Raw genomic sequence first — 21764 nt, forward strand, 5'->3', positions numbered from 1 at the left:
ACACAGCACAGGCGCTCAGGGCCCCGGTTATCCCCGCCTTGGCAGGTCTGGGTAGGGTTTCCATGTTTCCTCCCAACAGTGCCTATAGCCTTGGGGAAGTTGTGTGGCATTTTCACAACTCTCTGAGCAGGAGGGAATGCTCATGGCTCCAGTGGCCGAGTGGGGTCTGGGTGCTGGGAAGTTTCCAGAGTTGGCAGTGGGACTTCCTGATATTCCTCCCTTGTCATGAAAGGGAAGCATCAGACTGGGCCTTCTGACCCCGGTCTCAGAGAGGAGATGAGGCTCTGATCTGCCTGGCTGGGGTCTCCAACCACAGCCTACTCAGAGACATTCCTCCTGTCTTTCCGCCCTTCTCCCTCCCATCTATCCAGCACCCACCATCCACCCACTGTCCATTTGCCATCTATCCATCCCTCTATTCACCCACCATCCATTAATCCACTTCCATCATCCATCCATCCACCTACCATGCAACACCCACCATCCATCACCACCATCCCTCCACCCATGAACCATCCATCCACCTTCCATCATCCATCCACCATCCAACAACCATCCATCCCCCATCCACCATGCATCTCGCACCCATTAATCAATTCATCACCCACTCACCATCCATCCATTCATCCACTACTCACCATCCATCCATCCATCCATCCATCCATCCATCCATCCATATCCCTCTCCCACCCCACTCTGACCTACTAAGGACCCCGTGAGTCCAATGGTAGTGTAATTGGCTGACACTCAGGTTCTCCTCTTCAGCTGAGACCTCTCAGGTCGATGGGTTTCAGAACATCAGCACTTTTCTCCTTGCCTCATCTTCTGAGCTGACATCGGACTTCTGGGGAAGCTTGCGAGTCAAGGCAGAGGGAAGCAGGCTCCACTGTGAGCCTCTGGGATGCAAAGGCCTCAGGGTTGAACCTATAAGCAAGTCAGATTCTAACCCTCAAATGCCCCCACTAGCTTGCCCTGGACAAGATTCTGTGGGAGTCAGACTTCCCTTTTAAATTCCAAGGGGGGAGCAAGGCATGGGGTTCACATCCCAGTCCAAGGTTCCAGTAGTGCCGGGCTGCCTTCTGGGTGAGAGGGGGCTCAGGCATCCATGCACACCAGCTCTGGGATAGGCAGCTTGAAGTTCTGGCCTTACCAGTGACCCTGAGTGGCCGGAATCTGGGGTCTCTTGTTTTCAAAATGAAATAAGGCTGCTGTAAGGGCCTTATTCTGTAAGGCTGGAACAGGGAAATGGATCTATCAAGGAATAGCTCCCCGGGGGCCTCAGCCAGGCCTGGCTCAGCCCCCACATACACTATGGTGCTTTGGCAGGGTGGGGGGCTGCGGAGGGTGACCCCCTCTGGCCCAGGAGGCCTCCGGGGCTGCTATGTCAGTCACATAAGCAGAGCAGGGCGGGACAGCCACCTGTCCGTCCTTCAGAGCCGCGAAGGCAGGCACAGTGCTCTGTGCCTGGAGCCCCACTCTGGGACCAGGTGGGCTGAGCTGTTGCAGCTGCCCTAAGGCAACAGTCACGTGGCTTCATGTGGAGGTTTTAGGGACCCTGTGTAACCGAACCCAAGTTCCACCTGCCCGATGGTGCTGCAGAGACATCTAGAGTTGGTAACAAGAAAGGGGTTTATCCAAGAGGCATGGAGGGGGAGACAGGGTGGGGGGGAAGGGGGGCTGTGGGGGAAGGGGTGAGGGTAATCCTCACGGCCACCTCCCCAAAGTGGGGGCGCCAGGCAAACATGACGGTGGAGGAGAAGCTCTGGGTGATGAGTTGCTGCCACGTGGGTGAGGCCCAGTGGTCATCAGTCCCACTAACACTTTGGTTCCCAGTCCTGCCCAGGCCTGGACCTGTGCCTGGGAAGGGCTCCTCGCCTCTGCAGAGATGTGAGAGGTGGCCTGGCCAGGACCCCTGCAGCCTGGCTCGTGCCCTTGGGGGTCCTCCTTGGGCGGGCAGTGCTGCACACACTGCCAGAGGTCTAGGGCCCTCAGATACAGGCTTGGATCGAGTGACTTCATTCTGGAATGTCAGCGCTCCACGCTTCCCCCGCCGCACCATGCAGGGGGCCCATCCAGAGCCATCCTGAGTGCTGAAGCCCGTCCTCTCTCCTCTCGCCATACTTGGAACTGGGTCTCTGCCTCCATTGCCTTTAAACCTTGAAGTTCCTACTTTCATCTCTTGCTGGAACATTTTGTTCTGTGAAATTGCTCTTCACTTACGGGGGCTTTTCTTGGACATTCTGACGTCTCCTCTCTGGCCTCTCCTGGGTCCTGCTCCAAGCATGGAGCACCCGCTTGCCCTTTGAGTTCGTGTGTATGGTTTCCCCTCTTTTTCTTGTGGTTCCTTGTGAGATTTCCTCCCCTTGCTTATCTGAGTCTTTGGGCGGGTGGTTTACTTCTGCCATCAAAAGCTCATTCCCAAGCTCGTCCTGGCTTCTTATGGTGTCCCGTTGCTCGGATGCACTTTTGTCTTTGAGGGGTTTCTTAGTTTTGCTTAAAAACAGAAAGCCACAGGTCACCACCGACCACAAGCAGAGGGCACTTGCAGTCGCAGACATTCCTTCCAGCCTTCGGAGGCAACGCCCACCCTGTCAGGGGACCACTGTTTTGACCACCATTCCTAGCAGTTCATTCTGTCTCTTTGATAGCTGACTTCTTTGGCTCAGAACGTTTCCAAGATTCTCCAACAATGTAGGTAACTGCACGCATTCCATGACATGAACACACCGAATGTTTTGTCTCTCTGTGGGTGAACATGTAGCTTGTTTCTGATTTTGAATGAGATAGTTGAACACGAATTGAACAGTTTTCTTGTGCTGGGCCTTTTTTTTTTTTTAAAAAAGATATTTATTTATTTATTTATTTGACGCAGAAAGAGGGACAGCAAGAGAGGGAGGACAAGCAGGCGGAGCGGGAGAGGGAGAAGCAGGCTTCTCGAGGGGCAGGGAGCCCAATGTGGGACTCAATCCCAGGATCCCAAGATCATGACCTGAGCCGAAGGCAGATGTTTAATGACTGAGCCACCCAGGCGCCTCTTGTGCTGGGCCTCTTATGGACACACGCCCTCCAGTCCCTTGGCAACTCAGGTGATCGGAGGAGGAACTGCAGGGCCCACGCCAATGTTCACAAAAAAGAACATGACGTTTTGCACAGCAGTTTCGCCATTTTGCACAGCGGTTTCGCCATCTTGCACCTTCTACCAGCAACAGGAGCATTCTAGTGCACGCCCATTGTAGTAATCTGCATTTTTCTGATGTCTGATGGCCATTTGGATGTCTTCTTCAGTGAAAGACCTGTTTGATTCCTCTGTCCATGAAAACACTGGGCTGGAGAACTTTGGGTCTGAGCCTTGTCTCAGACGCCGGCAGCATGGCCTCTCCTCGTTCTCCGGTTGTCTGATTTCCTTTCTTAATGATACATCTTGATGAGAAGTTTCTGATTCTGAAGAGGTGCAATTTCTTTGTTCCTTTATCATTGATGGCTGGAGGCTTTTGTGGCCTGTTTTAGATGTCTCTGTCTACTCTCCGGTCAGAGATGCTCTCCTGTTTTAGAAGCTTTACAATTTTAGCTTTCACATGTAGGCTTATGAATCACTGTAAATTATTTTTTGCATGTGGTGTGAGGTCCACTTTCCCTCCAAATCTAACAAGTTGCTCCACTCCATTTACCTAAGAGAATCTCTCTCCTCAAACTAGGGGTTTCTAGGTCTTTTCTCCAGACTTTAGAAGTTTTATTTGGTTCTTTGACTCTGTGAGGGGATTCTGAAGCTTCCTGTTTTTGGAAATCATTTTGAGTTTGTCCTTTGTTCTGTGAATGGAGCGGGACTGCTCTGTCAAGTTACGGTTGTCACCAGTCACTCTGATCTCTCGAGTCTTCAAGGGGCTATCTGAGCTGTGACCCCTGAGTTCTCACTCCCGGGGCCTTGCTGTCTTCTGTGCTTGGTTTTGGTCAAGTCAGTGTTTGTGAATGCTTATGTTCGGGTTTGTTTGAGAAGGACAGCCGACAGTTGTTTTCCAGAGATGGGTCTTTAGCTCATGTTCGTCCAGAGGCCCTGGAGGGTTAGACCACTGTTCATGGCCCAAGGCCCAAGACCGAGTCACAGGGCCTGGCCCTCATCTCCACCCTCTCTGCACAGAAGCCAGCCAGCCTCCCTTTTCCTGGGGTGGCAGAAGGGGTCCAGGTTCATACGGAGGTTCTCCCTTTAGACCCCCACCTTATATGAGCCCGTGGCCCTGAACCCAGGGTGCCTGGATGGCCATGTTCCTGGGCAACTGTGGTCCATCCCACCTCGGTCACACCTTGGCAGGCAATCAGATTTCCACTGCTCCTCAGGAGAGGGGATTTATCTGCAGTGTGGGGGCTCCCTTCAGTGAGTTAGAGCCCCCAACCCAAGCCTGCCAGGCCTGGAGTCGGAAACCCCCTGGTTCTTTCCTGTCAAGCACTTCTGCGGTTCAGCATTTTCCCCAAAAGCCCCTCCACCACATCCTTGAAGTCTGGCGCGTGGTACTTCTGCTACCATTCAATTAAAAGTATTTTCTAACTTCTAGTGTCATTTCTTCTTTGGTTCATGTATATTTTAAAAGTTCCTGAATATACTTTTTTAAAAAAAATTTTATTTGAGAGTGAGCAAGCGAGCGAGTACACGAGCCAGGGGAGGGGGAGAGGGAGAAGCAGACCCTCTGCTGAGTGAGGACCCCCCCCCCCCCCACCAGGATCATGACCTGAGCTGAAGGCTAGCACTTAATGGACTGAGCCCCCCAGGCACCCCTAAACTTCCTCAATGTACGTAGTTTAACTGTCTTTCTGTTACAGAGTCCCTGCTTGGCTGCAATAAGGTTAAAGAACTTGATTTGTGTCAATTGACTTTGCTGCTGAGTTACTGGGATTTGCTTTGTGCCCTGAGCCAATCAGCTTTTAAAATATTCCATATGTATTAAGAACATATTTTCCTCTAAAGGACATGAAGAGGATCATGCTTGTTGGCTGTTAGTCCATCCATCTGTGTTCATCAGGGACCTGAGCCTCTGTGGAGAGAAGCTGGCACAGGGGCGGCAAATTAAACAGAAATGAGAGAGAAAGGAAGCAGAGAGAGTAAAAGCCAATGAAAGAAAGCTAGCAAACAACAGAGGGAAATCCTTGAAGTTGAAGCTGGTTTTGGGGGAAAAGTTTTAAAACTTGATGGAGCCTTAGCTAGACTGACTGGGGGTGGGGAAGGGGAACAGGAGTTACTGAGACAGGGAACAAAAAGGGGGCATCACCACAGATCCAACAAACATTAAGGGAATAACTTTGCACCAATTGTTTTAACAACTCAGATGAGATTCCTTGATAGACACATAAAGACACAAGAAGTATTAGACAATCCAAACAGCCTTATAACTAGTATTAGAAACGGAAAAGTTAATATAGAACTCTAGCACGAGAAAAGCTTTGGGCCTAGATGGCTCCCATGAGGGCCATTGCACATGAAGAAAGAAAGAAGGCCGAGTACACACACACACCACAGCAGAGCCTAGGAAGGGGGGCTCCCCGCTCCTCTTAGTCTGATGTGATACCAAACGTGACAGAAGGCCTGTGAAGAGAGCAAGAAGCACAGGCCAGTATCCCTCAGGTGGAGAGAAGCAAACGTCCATCAGCAAATTGGATCTGGCTGTGCCAAGGAAGGACCATCATCATGGCCAGCAGGGACTGTCCAGGAATACAGGTTATTTTAGCATTCAAAAATCAGTGAGGTTCACCACAGTAACTCAGTCAAGCAGCCAACCTTTCTGATCATCTCAGTAGATGCATGAAAAGCACGTGACAGCTTTCAACACTTGTTCATGAAAACTAGCAAGCTAGGAGTCCCCATGATCTATAAAAGCATTCATACAGCTCCACAGGCCATGCACTACTTAACTGGCAGGCTAAATGTGTCCTGTGAAGATCAGAAGAGAGGGGTGTCCCCTCTGCCCCAGCCACTCAACACTGGGCTAGACAAGCCGGTGAGTGTGCACAGAGAAGGCATGGTGCTCGAGGGAGAAGCAAGACTGCCGTCTGACAGACACAAGTGAACATAAACAAGTGTGCAGATATGCTGGGATCTGGGCCACAGGATAGGTCATCACAGGAAAACCACCCCATTAAGAAATGAAAACGTACTACTGCCAACAGCAGAAAACACCAAACGCCTAGGAATAAATCTTGTGGAAACATTCAGGGTCTATGTCCAGAGAGATGCAAGACAGGCTGAGTAAACGGGTTTGGAACAGAAAGGTTCGTGAGACCTGATACTAAGACGTCCGTTCTCCCCAAAGTGATCAAAATTCAAGGTGTCAAAATTCTAGTCATTTAAAAAAAAAAAAAAAACACGAAGCTGATTCTAAGGTGTATATGGAAACACAAAATGTCTGTAATGAATCTTTAAAAAGAGGAAAATGCACCCAACTCCAAGCTCTAGTAGAAAGCTACTGTATCCAAGACCGTGAGAGCCTGAGGATGGACAGTCTAGAAACAGAGCCACACCCGCATGCACACTTGATCTCTGACAAAGGCACCGAACCAACAGAGGAAAACATCTGTGTGAAGAATGGTGCCAATGTTTCCAAGTAAGTTATCAAGTGGTCATCGGTGGGCAACCAGAATTCACTGCACGATGTCCAGTCACCAGAAGACCCTCCAGCGATGAGCGGAGTACACGGCTGTACAAAGCCCACAGACACGGAGTGGAAAAGAACAGATGTGCTTACACGTCCTCCTGGTCTGGTCCCTTGTGTGGGAAATACAAAGACAGGCGAAAGCAAGCAGTGGTGAGCAAGCGCAGCTGCTGCCCAGCGGGTAAGCAGCTGGTTCCAGGGACTATCACCCAGGCATGCGGAGCTGTGAGCGCATATGGAGCATGGCTCTGCGCACCTGGGCTCTGCATGCGCTCCCTCCCCACCTCTCAGTCATCCCCTGCCCGGAGATGAGCAACTCTGCAACCGGACCTGGAACGAGCACAGTTAATGTCGATGACCACAGACTGAAGACCGAGGAACGCGTGCCACCCTGCGGGTCAGTGGCAGGCGCAGGCCCTGGCCCTCCACAAAACCAGTTGGGACCACACTCTGCGCCAGGGCAGCCACGCTGTGGGACCATCCCTGGCACTCCTGGGAGCCACACGTGTGTGTGTGTGTGTGTGTGTGTGTGTGTGTGTGCGCGCGTGCGTGCACATGCACGGGTGCACACAGGACCCTTCACCACAGCCCTCCCAGCTGTGCTCTCAACCCAAACCACAGACAACTGAACAACCTTGCACATTCCTACTACAGGACACTACATGGCCCTGAAGAGGTGACACGTTTCCATGAGACATTGTGGCCAAATCATGACAGAGTGGCTAGAAGCAGACGCCCCACCCCAACACACACACAGCCAGCCTGTCATTTCAGGTCCATCCAACAAGAAGATCCGATCTGGCTCCATCAGGAACATGGGTCTGTCGGGGTCTGTCGACATGGTGTGAATGCTTCCGACAGACCACGGGGCCGGAACCACACTTGTCCTTCTCAGTCTTGGAGGCTGGATGTGATTGCAGTGCAGGAAGAGCCTGCCTGGCACAGGCTGCCTCCTGGTTTGTGGACACTCGCAACTGCAGGGAGGGCCTGGGAGCTCTCTGGGGCCTTGAGGACACTGATCCTATCTGAGGGCTCCATCCCCATGATCTCATTACCCAAAGGTCCCAGTGTTAACACCAGCACCATGGGAACTGGGTTCCAGTACCTGGACTTTGTGGGGACACAAGCTCAGTGGTCAGCTGGAGGGGAATGTGGAGGTATCCTAGGACGTGGGTCATCTCTGTTGACCTGGGGGTTGGCTCCACAACACTTTTGCGGGGGTACTGAGCCACAGGCATTTGGTGCCCTTTTATGAATCCGTTCTACTTCATAGCAATTACTCAGAATCTCAGTGTGGTCACTGACCCCCTGTGTGGGGGGCCGCCCCCATACCTGCTGCCTCCAGGGGCAGAGACAACGACAAATCCCAGAGACCTAGGTGGTTCTCCAGCATGTCTGAAGGCCAAGGGCTCCCTCTAGTCGTCAGTTCCTGAGATGGTAAATGGAGTCAAGCGTCCCGTCCTGTTGGTCTCCCTGTCCTGGGCCTGACCTCCTCCCAGGCCCTGCACCCCACACAGGGGCACTCATAGAACAGGAGCGTGTGCCCCGGAGCTCGGAGCCCCCAGGAAGCTCTGCAGAAGCCCGATAGCGAGCCCTTCTCTAGTCCTGGGCCACCTTCTGAGCAGCCCATCACCCTGCCCTGCTCATTAGGCCTGGCCATAAGGGACACAACAGCCAGGCTGGTGGCAGGCATGATGTGGAGGCCTAGGGCGAGGCTCTGGTGCTGGAGAGGACGGCAGCAAGGCTTGCCCTGAGCCCAGTGGCCCACAGAGGAGGGACCACATCCCTGCTTGGTCTCACTGCATCCTGACACATGGGGTCCTGGCACGCCTCCCCATGGACTTGATTCTTAGAATAAAGCAGCTCATGGGATAGCTGTGTCTGGAGGGTCCCAACACCTGAGGCTGAGGCGGGGTCACTGCAGAGTGCGGTGCTGGGATCAAGCCTCTTCCAAGTTCAGACCTGGGAACTGTATGAGACCGCCACATGGACTACCTGCAGTGAAGTCAGGGGAGGGTCCCCATAGAGCTGTCCCACCTCAGTGCCCAGGCCCGGTCTCTGAGGTGGGGAGGGAGACGCCAGCAGGGTCAGTATGAGCTCCCAGCAGGCCTGGGCCAGAGGTCACCTCTCCCTTCAAAATTCAATCCACCCTGCTCTCGGGGGTCAAACCAGGGGGACTGTGTCCCTGGGAGGCCCTGGACCCCACCCATGTCACACTCACACAGCAAAGACACAGGGGGTTGAGGGGGTGGAAGAAGAGCAAGATGCAGATGCAGAGACCCCACCGAGGGACAGGTCACATCACAGACAACTGACACCGTGTGACATGTTTTTAAAGACACGGTACTTGCAGCGACAGATTCACATGAGTCTGATACATGGCTCATCGGGCACCCAGGGGATCGGAAGCAGTCCTTCCGCGTGAGGGATGTCCGGCCGGGCCCCACACGCCATGTCCAAGGTCCTGTCTTGTGTCCAGTGCCACCACAGGTCCCTGGGCCGTGCTCAGGCAGATGCCCAGCACCCCGCCTCTTCCCGCTGGTGCCTCCTGCAGCCTTCAGAGTTCGTTGTGGCGAGCTCTGGAGATGCGGCCTGACAGATCCTGTAAATGCTTCTTCACCTAAAACCAACAGCCCAGCGTCAGCCCAGCGGCCACCTGCCCAACATCACTAGATGCGCGGTCTTAGAAGGGACCTGAATGCCTCGCTTTTCTTGATTGGCAAGTCTGCCGTCCGGAAAGAGGAAATCAACCATGAATGCTGCTTTTCGCAACTAGACCACCACTACCCGCTAAAAACACTGCACAGGGCAGGTGATGTGGAAAGAAAGGAGAGATGTTTTCCACCCCAGCTCCTCACAGAGGCAGAGAACAGAGAAGTCACCTGGCTGGGCCCCTCCAGGAACTGCCCAGCGCCCCAGCCTCATAGAGCCGAGGGTGCCATACACATGCATTTCTGCCACGGTAATGAGGCAGAGACCACCCTGTGCCTGTCCCTGCCCATCACAGCTGGACTCCCCTCTGCAGGTTCCTGCCCCGCAGCGGCACTTTGGAGCCGACCTCCCACGTGGGGTGCTTGCCTCCTCCCCAACAGGCAGCCAGGTGGGCCTGGACCCCGCAGCCCTCCCCTGGGTCAAGACCCCCCTGGCTCACTAAAGTTTCACGTGTTTGGATGACTGGTCTATCCCTGTGGCTCCAGAGTGAGATGCACAAGGGGATCCCTCCTCCCTTGCTCTCTCTAGAGATGACCCATCTCATCTGCTTCCAGACTGTACTGTGAGTCCTTCGGCCACTCCAAGCGTCCGTGCTGCCCTGCTGCTTCTTTCTCCCATGGAGGCCAACCACGTTTCTATGCCTGGATGGGCACCTGCTTTGTGGGTCACCGTGAAAAGCCTGACCAGCCCTGGAATGACCCCATCCTGCTCGAGCCACTTGCTGCTGTGCTGGGACGGTCCCCATTCCCACAAGAGAAAACACGGCCTGTACACACACCTCACAGGATTCTCAGGGGACTGTCCTCCCGGGCACACGCAGGTGTACCAAAGCCACTGCCTCACATGCACACCCTGTGCAGGGTCACTAGGCCAAGGGAACAAGCCAGGGACACAGGTGTCCCACAGCTCTACATGACCACCTGCCGCCAGCAGGGGAAGATCAGCACACATGCGGGGCCAGGGGACACCCCAAGGCACACACACCTTGTAGCCCAGCTCCTTGGTCTTCTCCTCCAGCATGGCATACTTCTCCTTGTTGCGGCTCACATGCTCTGGGTCCCCGAAGCTCTCCACGTGTTTCAGTTTCTGGTGAGAGATTTCCAGCTGCTTCTGATAGTGGTTGTGCTTCTCGATTTTGGCTTCAAAGTGCTTAAGCTCCTCCTAGAATGTTTAAACAGATGAATATCCCCCCAGTGGACTCTTCGTGCTGCTCTGGGGTCCCCAGTCGACCTCCCCACCACCTCAGGACCCGGGAGGCCACGCCTCACCTGGGGCTGGGTGCCAGAGCTCAGTGCGGGAAGCCAGGCGCTGCCTCCTCTGAGGGCACACACCCCGAGCCCCTCAACGTGCCCCCTGCCTGGGATAGCTCCAGGTGCTGTCCCTGCTGCTCCCTGACAAGGCAGCAGTGCACATGGACACAAAGAGAGCGCCCCAACCCACTAGAGATGCCATCACGTGTGGACAGCCTTCATGGGGCCCCTGCCCATGTCTGGCACCCGGGCCTGCCACCGCCCCTTGGTGAACCTGATCCCCTCTCGCCCTGAGCCCACATCCAGCCTGACACTGGACTGGGACTTCAGCCACAACCACACTGCTCTGTCCTCTCCGCTGTCCCCATGGCCTTGTGTCTCACCAGCTGCAGCCACCACCTCACTGCGGCTCTGTGACACGGCCCTTTATGCCCCGCCCCACCCCACCCCAGCCACCTGCTCGGTGCTTTTGGGTTGGTCTTGCTGGCCAGCTCCCGACAGCCCGGTCCTGGCTGAACAGTGACCTCGTCCAGACTGCCAATGGGCCTAAGTGGGCTGCCTGGGGACCACAAGGGCTGACAACATGCGTCCCTGTGAACTGGGCTGAGCTCCTGGCGGAGGCTGACATAGGGACCTCTGCTGGACAGTCACCGATGTCCCCACTGTGTCTCCCTTGTCAGGGAGCAGTGTCCTGCCTCTCCTGCCTGCCAGTGATCCCTCAGAGGCCCCTGTCCCCACCACTACACAACTATCCCCTTTCCTACCCTCTCTCCCTGCCCCTGTGACCGTGGGCCCTGTGGTATGTGCGCGCAGCAGTGGCCTCCAGGACCCACATGGCAGAATGACCTCTCCCTCCACAGGCCCCAGCTGGAACTCCCATGGCAGGCTCCTCCAGCCAAGAGGGGCCTCTTGCCCACACCATTCTGACCTGACCCACTGGCTGTAGCAGCCTGGTTACAGCACAACCCCCAGGAGGCGACACTCCAGCAACTCAAAGGCCCTTCCCTCCAGGGCAGCTATAGAACCCCATGCAGGCTCTGTTCTCAACCTGTGTGCTTCTACCCCAGCTGTCTGTCCTCACACCCAGCATATCGAAGCTGAGCAAACGGCCTCGGGGCCAGACCCTCAATCCACCAGAGCCAGCACCATCCACAGAGATGTGGGCACGGTGGTGCCCCACAGCCGCCAAGCAGCATGGCAAAGGGACGCAGGACATAAGGGAAAAGGCCCAGGAACACGCTGGTCTGCCACTCACACCATGGTTACAATGTTTTCCACATTAGTACAAAGTGCGACAACAGGTGTTGCCAAACAACACAAGGTGGCGTCACCGGCACCTTCCTTACCCGGAAGGACTCCAGCTCCTTCTCAGTGAAGTTGGAAGACTTGGCCAGGTCCCACAGATCTATGACTCGGGGCTCCTCGAACTCTGGCAGAGAAGCAAAAGCAGTTCTGGTGATTGTGTGGCAGCTCCTGTGACGCCCAGGGGCTGATGATACCACGAGTGTGAGCGTCTGGACACACATACACAGGGACATGCTGTGTGCTTGCACGCACACGTGTTGAGTGTCCAGTGCCGTCTGGAAGCAAATGGAGGGCTGTTCTCATGCACGCTCAGTCCGCAGCTCCAGGCATCACTGGAACCTGGCCTTGGCGACACTCTCGCTGGCCTGCACCTTTGAAAGGGGAGGGCCCAGTGGCAGAGCCCCTCGCTGGGGGAGGGGTGCTGGGAACCAGGAGCTGTCAGGGTTCCTTGGGGCCTCTGGGCCAGGACTGTGTCAATCTACCCACAGTTCTGGGTTAAGGTTTAAGCCACTGCTTGTCCTTCTGGCTCCAAAGCGAAGCAAAGCACATGGAAAGGACCTGTTGATGTTGGCTAGCACTCCTGAGTAGACGCTGTGACGGTGCCCACCTGGGCCACTCACCCCTCCTCCTTCCCCAGAGGAGACCGGGGAGCAGGCTGGTCAGAGCTGCCCCCACCCCGCAGGCATGCCGTCAGGTGCTGCACCCCCTCCTTCCACTGACCCCTTCCTGCCTAGGGACCTCAAGAGGCTCATAGAGAATGTTCTGGAAGAATATGGTAGACCACGGGACAGACAGGAGCTGGCTGGGTGCGGGCTGGGAGGGGCAGGGGCAGCGGTCAGCCCCCACTCCAGGTCTCCTGACCTGCTGTGTCCCTAGCAGGAGAAGCACCCGCTGAGCTCCCGCTCTGCACGCTCAGGCTGGAGACCATGTGAGCACGCAGGAAGCCTGAGAAGGGGGGCAGCCTTGCGCAGTGTTCCCCAATATCTTCACAGGCCTTGGGCGGGAGCAGGACAGATAGCGGCCCACCATGGGGGGCCCAGACCCTGTCACAGATGGCATGGGATACACGGCGATGATGCCTGAGCGCAGGGAGCATGCCATGCACTCACCGGTCTCGGTGCCGTAGCCCTGGTGGCTGACTTTGCGCAGGCGGTCGTAGGCCTGGTTGATGCCCCGCAGCCGGTCCTTGAGCTCCGCGTGTTTGCTGTGCAGCATGTCTTCCTTGACGTGGCTCACGTCCAACGGGCTGATGACATTTTCTTGGATTTCTGCATAAGATCGGCGCCGAGAGGGGCGGCCGTGAGCTGATGCTGGGGACCCCGCCTGCTGTAGCAGAAATGCCCCAGGCCGACACCTGTGACCCCATGCCCCCATGCCCAGCTTGCTGACATCCCCAGGGGTGACACAACATGCTGGGGCGGCATCTGTGTCTGTGCGGGAAGGGCAGCCACGGCAACCCATGACCCATGTCCAGCGTCTGACCAACACGCTCATGTTGTCAGAGGTTCCCCGATGAGCCCAATGGGGGAGTCCCACCCATGGACCGGGTGCACAGGGAGGGAGGGCACCCCCCCAGGGCCGCCTGCAGGAGGGCGGGGCAGGGATACCTTCGGTCCTGCTCAGCGTCTCCAGCAGGACGTTGTATTCGCGCACTTTCTCCTTGTGGTGTTGGAACTCCCGCCACAGCTTGGTCAGCTCCTCGCTGGAGAACTTCCCAGATGTCTTTGCCTGGGGGAAGTGAACACACTGGGAGCCAGCCCACGCCCTGGGTGACCCCTCTAGGCCACATGCCGGGACTCCATGAGGGTTGCTGCTGAGCTCTCCTCATATCGGGCAGGACCCTCGCTCCTGTATTCTTGCTTGATGACCCTGCAACTACAGGGCGAAGTAGGACCTGTCACCAGGCTCCACGGAGAGGTGACAGCCATCAAAGAGTGGGAGCTGCAGGATCCCCAAGGAGGTGGGGCGGGGCAGCGTCCCCTCCTGGGGGGGACCTCAGGCCAGTCTCCACATGGTCATCCACCTGCCCTGCGGGGCTTTGTGGTGACTCACAAAGAACGCAGGCCTGGGGCTCAGCCCGGTGGCCACGGGGGCCCCCTCCACAGTAGACCCGCCCTCCCTGCTGCTGCAGCCTCTCCCCATCTCCCCAAGGACGATGGGCTGGTGTGCAAATTCTGATTCTAATTCAGTGCGGTCCAGGCAGAACCTGCACAGGAGCTGGGAGATTAAGAGCCGTGGAGCGAGTGACTCGCTGTGGCCATATCAAGCCACTGTCTGCCTGCACCCACCCGGATTTTGTACCCCATAGGAGCCCAGCCCCGATACACCTGCCCGTGAGCACACCTTTCTAAACCAGACAGCATATAGGCTCTGACTCCAAAACCAAGTGGACACCATACAACACGTGGCCCATGGGATGCCATAAGCCTTGCCGTTTACAGATCGTCCAGCCCATTCTGGTCCTTTGAAGCTCTGACAGCGCCCCGCCACACACGATTCCTTCTCCGAGTGGGCAAGCGTCCCCCTGGCAAGGCAGTGAAGCCCCACAGGAGGGGCCCCAACCACAGAAAAGCAGCCTTGTGGTTCCAAGAAGAAAACCCCACCCCTCAAGAGCCCCCTAGAAACAGGCTCCTAAGCAGAAGCAGCCCCTAGCAGCCCCCTTAAGCCTCAACGCTTAGGGTACAGGTCTTGGGGCCCAAAGGAAGCGCCTAGGGTACCTTGTGCCACAGCTTCTCCAGCCTGGGGTCCTCCAGGCTGTCCTCCTCGGCGGGGTCACTGAGGGAGTTGCTGCTCACGGCCCGGGCATCCTTTCTTCCATCCAGGCCGTACTTGGCCAGGATCACTAGGAGAGACACAGGAGGCGTTATTCCAATCCCGGCCATGCCTGCCGGACCCCCCAGTCTGCACTGCACGCACACGAATGGTCCCAGTGAGGGGGAACAGGAAGGGCGGAGGGATAGCGAGGTCATCAGGCTCGGCCTGGCCCCAGTCTTCCATGTCTGCTGCCACACGGGACCCCTCCGAGGGCAAATCACACACCTCTCAGGGTGCATTCACCAGCCTGGAAAGCTGAAGGTTCTAGATTCCAGCTGTTGGGGTTCAGCGTGAACTGGAGCCAGAGACAAACACTCCAGTGGAAGGGACCCCACAAGCACAAGCCTAGCTTTGCTGCTCTCACTGAGGATGCTGGGCCCGGCACAAGGGCAGCTGGCCCAGACAGCAGAGTAGATAGAGCACGACCCATCCTGAGACAGAGGCCTCGGTCAAAACTGGCCCGGACACGGCGGACCCGACGTAGTTTGCTCCCCACGGGGCTGGTGCATAGCAGGGGCATGGCCCTGCTTACACCTGGGTCCTCCCTTTCACGTCTCGGTCCCGGTCTGACCACCGCACTGCACTCTGTGGTCCCCTCAGTGTGGCTCAGCCTTGTCAATGGTCCTGGGGTGGGGGGAGCTGAGGAGATGGGGAGGGCAGGGGCCATATCCTGGAGACAGCCAGCTGCCCAGTGAGGGACGAATGCTCAAGAGGGTCTGCTCTGGCCCTCCAGCTTCCCAGTCTCCAGAGTCTTCTGCCACATGACCCTGGCACCCAGGAAGCAGAAAACAGATGGCTCCACTTGGAACCCAGACTTAGACATTGGGCTGGAAGGCAGGCCTGGGAGGACATGGGCTGGTGGCGGGAGTCCAGGGAGACGGGAGCTGGCTGACCTCTCTACACCCTCATGCTCCTCCCCACCTTGGCCCTGGGCCATCCACTGGGGACTGGTTCTCTCCAGAAAGGAGGACATACCAAGGATTCCAGGTCTTTCCAGAGCCTTCTTTCCTCAGGGGTAACTCCAGGTCAGGCTCTTGTCCTGGCCCTCTGGAGTAGTCCCCAAGCATTCCGGCTGGGAGCAATGATTCCACATCTCCATGTACCTGACCCTTCTGCTACCCCGTCCTGTTTGTCATGTGTCTCATCACATTCTAGAACGAGGCCGTATGAGATAGCAATAGACCTACGTCTTCACCCAGAAGCAGGTCCACAACGTGGCCTGAAGACCTGGAGGTATCTCGTAAGGTCTAACGGTGAGGGACGAAGGGTGGCTGGGGCAATGTCAGCAGCTGAGTCAGAGAACCCAGGGTTAACCCTGCTGTGCTCAATCATGGACAATCACTCACCCTCACTCAGCATCCACTGTCTGTCTGAGCCTGGGGACAAGTGCCTCCCAGAGGCCTGTGTGGATGTACAGCATTTGGGCTCAGGATCACAGACGACACTCATTCCACGTGGTGCCATGTCTGAGGAAGCCCTTGTCTGGCTCTGTGAGCATGCGGGACGGCGGCTAGGCTACAAGGCGGACTCCAGGACCAGCCACACCTGGAGCCAGCTAGTCATGGCTACTCCAGTCCCATGGGGGGCTCTGCAGGGAGCTACAGCAGGTTTGGATGGATGAGGGTGTGCTTGCATCCCCAGGCGGGGGGGTGGCAGGCCAGGAAGCCAGCAGGCAGGTCGGGGACATGACTTCTGCCCTTTGCTCTTCGCTACAGGATGATGGCAAGTGCAGTCAGTGTGGGAGTGGCCCCGAGACACTGCCGCGAAGGGAATGAGGGCGCCTTGGCAGTGAGCTCGGGCTTCTGCCCTGCACCTGGTGTGTGCCACAGGCAGGTGCAGAAGGGGGCTTGAGAGGCCTCTCCATCCTGAGGATGCATGTCTTTTGCATCCTGGGAGGTTGGGCAGATTAATTGCTCTGTCTTGAATACCCACAGTAACAAGCAGCTCACTACTTTCCATCTCAATACATTCCACTCTGTTAGAAAGTTATTTCATTACAGATGATGTGAGATCTGCTTTCCCATGAATTTACAGACCCTGGGAACATCTCCACTGTCTTCTCCAGAGGACCACAGGCAGCGGGGTGGCCCCGGCCCCCCCTTCTGGGCCCAGCAGCAGGGCCCTGAGCGCTGTGTGTTCTACCTGCGGGTACCCCTGTTCTGACTTGCCTCCACTGGCCAAGGGCCTCCCCAAATGGCCTGGCCACCGTGGCCACAGCTAGCGGCTCCTCAGAAGTGAGCCATGGCACAGGCAGCAGCTGGGCAGCCCCACTCGACTCCTGCCACAAACCACGATGCATCCACTGTGGGGCCACAGGGCCGAGCATGCGTCCCCCCTACCGCACTGAATAGAGAAGAAAGCTACCGCTGAGGTTGCGCGTGAGCTTGGCCTGCTTCTCTCCACCTTCGTCCAGGCCCTCAGCCTTTAACTTCTTCCAGGCGAATTCGTCCCTTTCTTGCATCTTCAGATCCGCATGGAGCTCGGACAGCTTCACGGGGGAAAGCTGAAGCTAGGATTGAGAGCAGACAATGCTGACAATTAGCCCCAAGACGAGTCAACAGCACCACCCAGGAGATGGAGAACCCAACGGAGGGGGGACTAGGAGACGAGCAGGGGGACGCAGGGTCCCGGCAGGTAAAAACTCACACGTGTTCTCGGGAGAGCCCTTGGTGGCCTGCCCCGCTGCAAGGTTGCGGGGAGCCCGCTCTCGAGCCTCACTGGAAGAGCTCCTCAGCCGGGCATGGTCTAGAAATACCATGTCTACGAGGTGTTGCCCACCAACAGTGGCCTGAGCCTGGCTGCCAGCCCCTCTCTCTGAGCCCACCTAAGGCCACAGGGCCGGCTCCTACACCGGGACGTCCCACCAGCCACCTGGACCCCGGTGACACTCGTGGGGCCCCGGGTATTGGAGTGTGAGGATGGAGGGACGTGAATGCTGAGCATGGGAGGAAACCATCACCTTCTCCTTGTGTCATGTAAGTACAATAAAAAATAAATCACCATGATCAGAGGACAGTGGACTAAATTATGGCAAACTTCCACATTAAGAAAAGATCAGTCTGTGAACCTGCCTGACAGATGCCCCACCCACAAGAGACTGGCTAATGACACAATGACAGAAGGCTCTAAGTGCAGCACACACACACACCCTCCCACTGCCTTCAGGCCAGTAAGAGACCTGCACTTGTCTTTGGTGGCCTGAGGCCCAGAGTGGCCAAGAGACTGGGCCCTGCTCCTGCCTTTCCTGCTGACTGCTGTCAGCTCAGCCCAGATCAATAGGAGTGCTTCAAGCTGGTCCCTCAGACCAGAACATTCCATCAGTCTTCATGGGGCTGGACCTGCTGGCGCTCCCCCGGCACCCAGAGATACCACGGCGGGCTGCTGGACAAGCTACAAGACAGAGCAGGCCCCTGCCACCCACACAGGCTGGGAAGACTGCGGCCAACGTGCTTTTTCAGCTACAAGGGTCATAGTGGTGACCCTACCTAGCTCCAGCTAGGCTTCTCAGAAGATGCCCAGAAAATGTGGGCCCCGTCCTTCATCAGCTTGAAAACTAGCCAGGGAAAGTTCCTCAGGAGTAAAAAGATGGCACCAAATAAACAGCAGGGCTTAGGGCAGGAAACTCTCCTAAGGCTTCTAAAAGTTTCTTCGACCTTACTCCATGGGGCTGCTCCCTCCTTTGCTGGCTCTCTGGCTCTCCTGGGGCAGGCGTTTGTCTCATAGTGTACCAGCTCCTACTCCCTCTCCCGAGGCCCAAACCCTTCCTTTCGAAGACTCCTGCGTGTCCCCACCCAGAAGCCTTAGACTCGTCAAGGGGCACCCAGGCTGACACAGTCCCACCTGTCCTCCCGGGCTGTGTCCTAGGCCCCACTGTTGCCTGGATGCCCCCACCGTGGGCACTCTCAGGAGAACACCAGGACTCTGGGGAAGCTGGAGCCACAGCCTCACCTGACCTGTGGGATCCCCGGGGCAGAAAAACTGGACAGTGGTTTGGGGCATGTGGATTTTCTAGGAAGGGCAGAAAGGGCACTGGGTGGTGAACAGCTGAAGGGCAGGCCCTCAGTCTGCCCAGGACACCAAGGCATCCAAGGGAATCTATCCTCTGTAAGCCTAGGGCCTGTCTGCACTGAGAGCCACAGCCAGGGCCTGGGAGGGCCTGGCTCCCAGCTCTCCCCTCTCTGGTTAGTGCGACACTGCACTGGCCCCTGTGTCCCTCTTGGGGACTGAGTATTCTCTGCCTGCCAGCTAGTTCCACCATGAGGGGACAGATCTGAGGACCTCAAGGCAACGTTCCCACGCACCTCTTACTTTCTTAGCTGTCCACCTCCCCAGGGCCCTGGCTGGAGATCAACATGACAGCCAGTCAGGAGCCCCGGAGCTGCAGACTCGGCCCACTTTGTGACGCTGTGAGTCGCTGCTTCTCACATCTGAAGCCCCTGGGGGTCTAGTTACCCGGGGCCTCTCTCACACATCAGCCCTTTCGCTGAAATGTAGATACCGGTGGGCTCAGCACAGATGCCACCTGCAGTGGCAACACCCGGACACAGGGGCAGTCAGGTCCCATCGAGAAAGAGGCAAAGACAGCTCCGGGCAAACACTCAGCGCTCCCTCTCTGGACTCCTTCAATCTCTTCCAGTTAAACGTTAATGCCTCACAGGAAACGGACTAGTCAGTAGAACTCAAATGCAGAGCAGAGTCTGTTCATTATTAAACAGTCACTAAAGCATCAAGAATGAAGAGACAAGCAAACACACAGGAAGAAAGCCTCCTCCAAAACAAGGGCCATGTTCACGGCCCACACGTGTCGATGGTTTCCCAGGTGGATGCTTCCCGTCAAGTTCACCAAGATGAACGTACTAACTGCGCACAGTTTTTTATACGTCAATCGTATCTCAGCAAAGTGGTGAAACAGTCACTGGGAACCAGGCTCCACTCAATCCTCTGCCTCAGCCACGGCTCTGCACTCAGGCAGAGCGACTGTGCGCACAGTTTCAGGAGGCTGGCCCCTAGGTGGATACTGGGGAGCTCCCTGGGAGACCGTGAGGTCGAGGCCTCTACATGGGAGCAGTCTTACCTGTACGCGGCAAGGCAGCACCAAGCACAGAACAGGACAGGACCCCGACCTGCCCTTCCTAAGTCCTACCCACAGTAAAGGAACAAGGCCCACAGAGAACAAGGGAAACACAGTCTACCCTCCTCTTCTGGCCCTCCCACCTCCCAGGACAACACCTCAACACATTCTAATCACAAGGTCAGGAGAGGAACCCGACAGGAGCTTGGAGCTCAAAGAACTGGGTGTGTGAGCTCTGTGCCGTGGAGCTCTGTGAGCCGGCTCAGGACATGTCTCCAGCCCTGTCCTGTGTCCCCCACCGTAACACCAGAACACGAGGCAGGGCACAGCGGCCAAGGACCATCAGTGTGCATGTGGGTGCCACCCCCAGAGGCTCTGCTTCACTTAACTCCCAAAGCTCTGAGAACAGCCCTTGCTCCCCCGCTGCTCAGCAGCCTTGCGACACTGACGATGTCACAAGACCCACAGGACCAGGCAGAAGGAGCCCTGGTTCCCGTTTGGCCTACAGCTCTCTGAAGCACTTCTATCAAAGAGGAACCAGATAATGTCACAGAAAGTCAAGACACCAAGTGGAAGAACTCCACAGTACTTCCCGGGTCTCCGGTGGGGTCTCACAAGACCAGGAGTGAGTTTCAGAGCCTTATCAAAGGACCCCCAACCCTAACCATGGCATCTGCATACCAAGGCAAGAATCACGGGGCCAGCCTGAGCAGTGGCCCCCGAGTAGAGGAGACCCAAGCCCCTCGGGTCCCCAGAACCAGAGACAGGAAAGCACCAGACCCTGCAAAGCCCCAGGACTAAAGGAGACCCAAGCCCCATCGCCCTGCAGATAGAAGACGCCCGACCCCGCAGCATGTCTCTCGCCCGCCCCGGGTCCGGGGAGACAGAGGATGTCCAGCCCCCGCTGGCCCCCGTGGCCCCAGGAGACAGGCGACACCCCGGCCCCGGGGTCAGAGGAGACAGAGGATGCCCCGGAGCCCCGCTACCCAGGGGACATCCCCGGGCCCCACCAGCCCCGGGGTCACAGGACACACGGGACGCCCGCCCCGCCCCCACCCTCGCGGTCACAGGAGACCCGGACGCCCCGGCCCGAGGGGTCACGGAAGGCCCCGGCCGCCGCTCACCCGCTGGGCCTTCTCCCACAGCTGGTTGAGCTTCTCCATGCGGAACTCCCCGCCGGGGGAGTTCGGGGGCTCGCGCTTCGGCAGCAACTCGGGCTCATTCTTCTCCCGCGAGTATTTGCCGCCGTGACCCGCCGCCGGCCAGGGCCCGAGCAGCAACAGCAGCACCAGGAGCAGCAGCAGCAGCACCAGCAGCTGCGGCTGCGGGAGCCCGCGCGACCCCACTCCTAGCCTCGGCGTCGCCATCTTTATCCTTCGGCCGCCGAGACCCCGCGCCTCAGGCCGAAGGGGCCGGTCCCCACCGCGCGTCGGCCCCGCCTCTCCGCGCGGCCTCCTGGGAGTTGTAGTTCGTCTCCGCGCGGGTCGTCCGAGCGAAGCCGGTGGGGGACTACGAGGCCCGCGAAGCCCTGCGGAGGCACGTGAGCGTTTCCAAGGCAACCACGCCGCGGCCTCGTGCGCGGAGTGCGCTGGGGCTACCCTCTTTGGGGTTGAGAGGTTGAGTGAAGACCCCTCCCGGACTCCGGGATGGTCGGAGAGGTCCCCCTCCCCTCTGCTTCCCGGGAAGAATAGACAGTTCCGGAACCCCGACGATCCTCAGATGGTTCCGGTGTCACCGGCAGTGATAGGAGCCTTTATTGTCCCTGTGGGTTGCGGGCAGGTGGCTCCTGCTAGGCACTCCTTCCCTTGACGGGGGAAACAAACTGAGTGCCCGCGGTTCCAGGAGTCTGGGCTTTCTCACTCCCGCCCCGCGGAAGCTTTTCCGGGGACTGGGGTGGGGCTGCACCCTTATGGTGTCTTTGAACCACGTCCCTACACTTCCTCTCCACACTCTGTTTCCATATTAGAGATACTTGTG

The 21764-nt window shown here is 57.2% G+C and overlaps 1 protein-coding gene across 1 annotated transcript; it reads right to left on the minus strand.

Annotated features, from left to right (window-relative positions):
• Positions 1-8950: 8950 nt before the first annotated feature.
• LRPAP1 (LDL receptor related protein associated protein 1) lies at positions 8951-21220 on the minus strand. The gene is made up of 8 exons (XM_059380065.1): positions 20912-21220; positions 17081-17225; positions 14620-14744; positions 13510-13630; positions 13012-13170; positions 11944-12026; positions 10332-10508; positions 8951-9255 (listed from the first exon to the last, which is right to left on the minus strand). Exons 1-8 carry the CDS (start codon positions 21152-21154, stop codon positions 9193-9195), a joined length of 1116 nt encoding a protein of 371 aa, XP_059236048.1. The 5' UTR covers positions 21155-21220; the 3' UTR covers positions 8951-9192.
• Positions 21221-21764: the final 544 nt, after the last annotated feature.

Source organism: Mustela nigripes, chromosome 1 (assembly GCF_022355385.1).
Source record: "Mustela nigripes isolate SB6536 chromosome 1, MUSNIG.SB6536, whole genome shotgun sequence".
NCBI classification, from domain to species: domain Eukaryota; kingdom Metazoa; phylum Chordata; class Mammalia; order Carnivora; family Mustelidae; genus Mustela; species Mustela nigripes.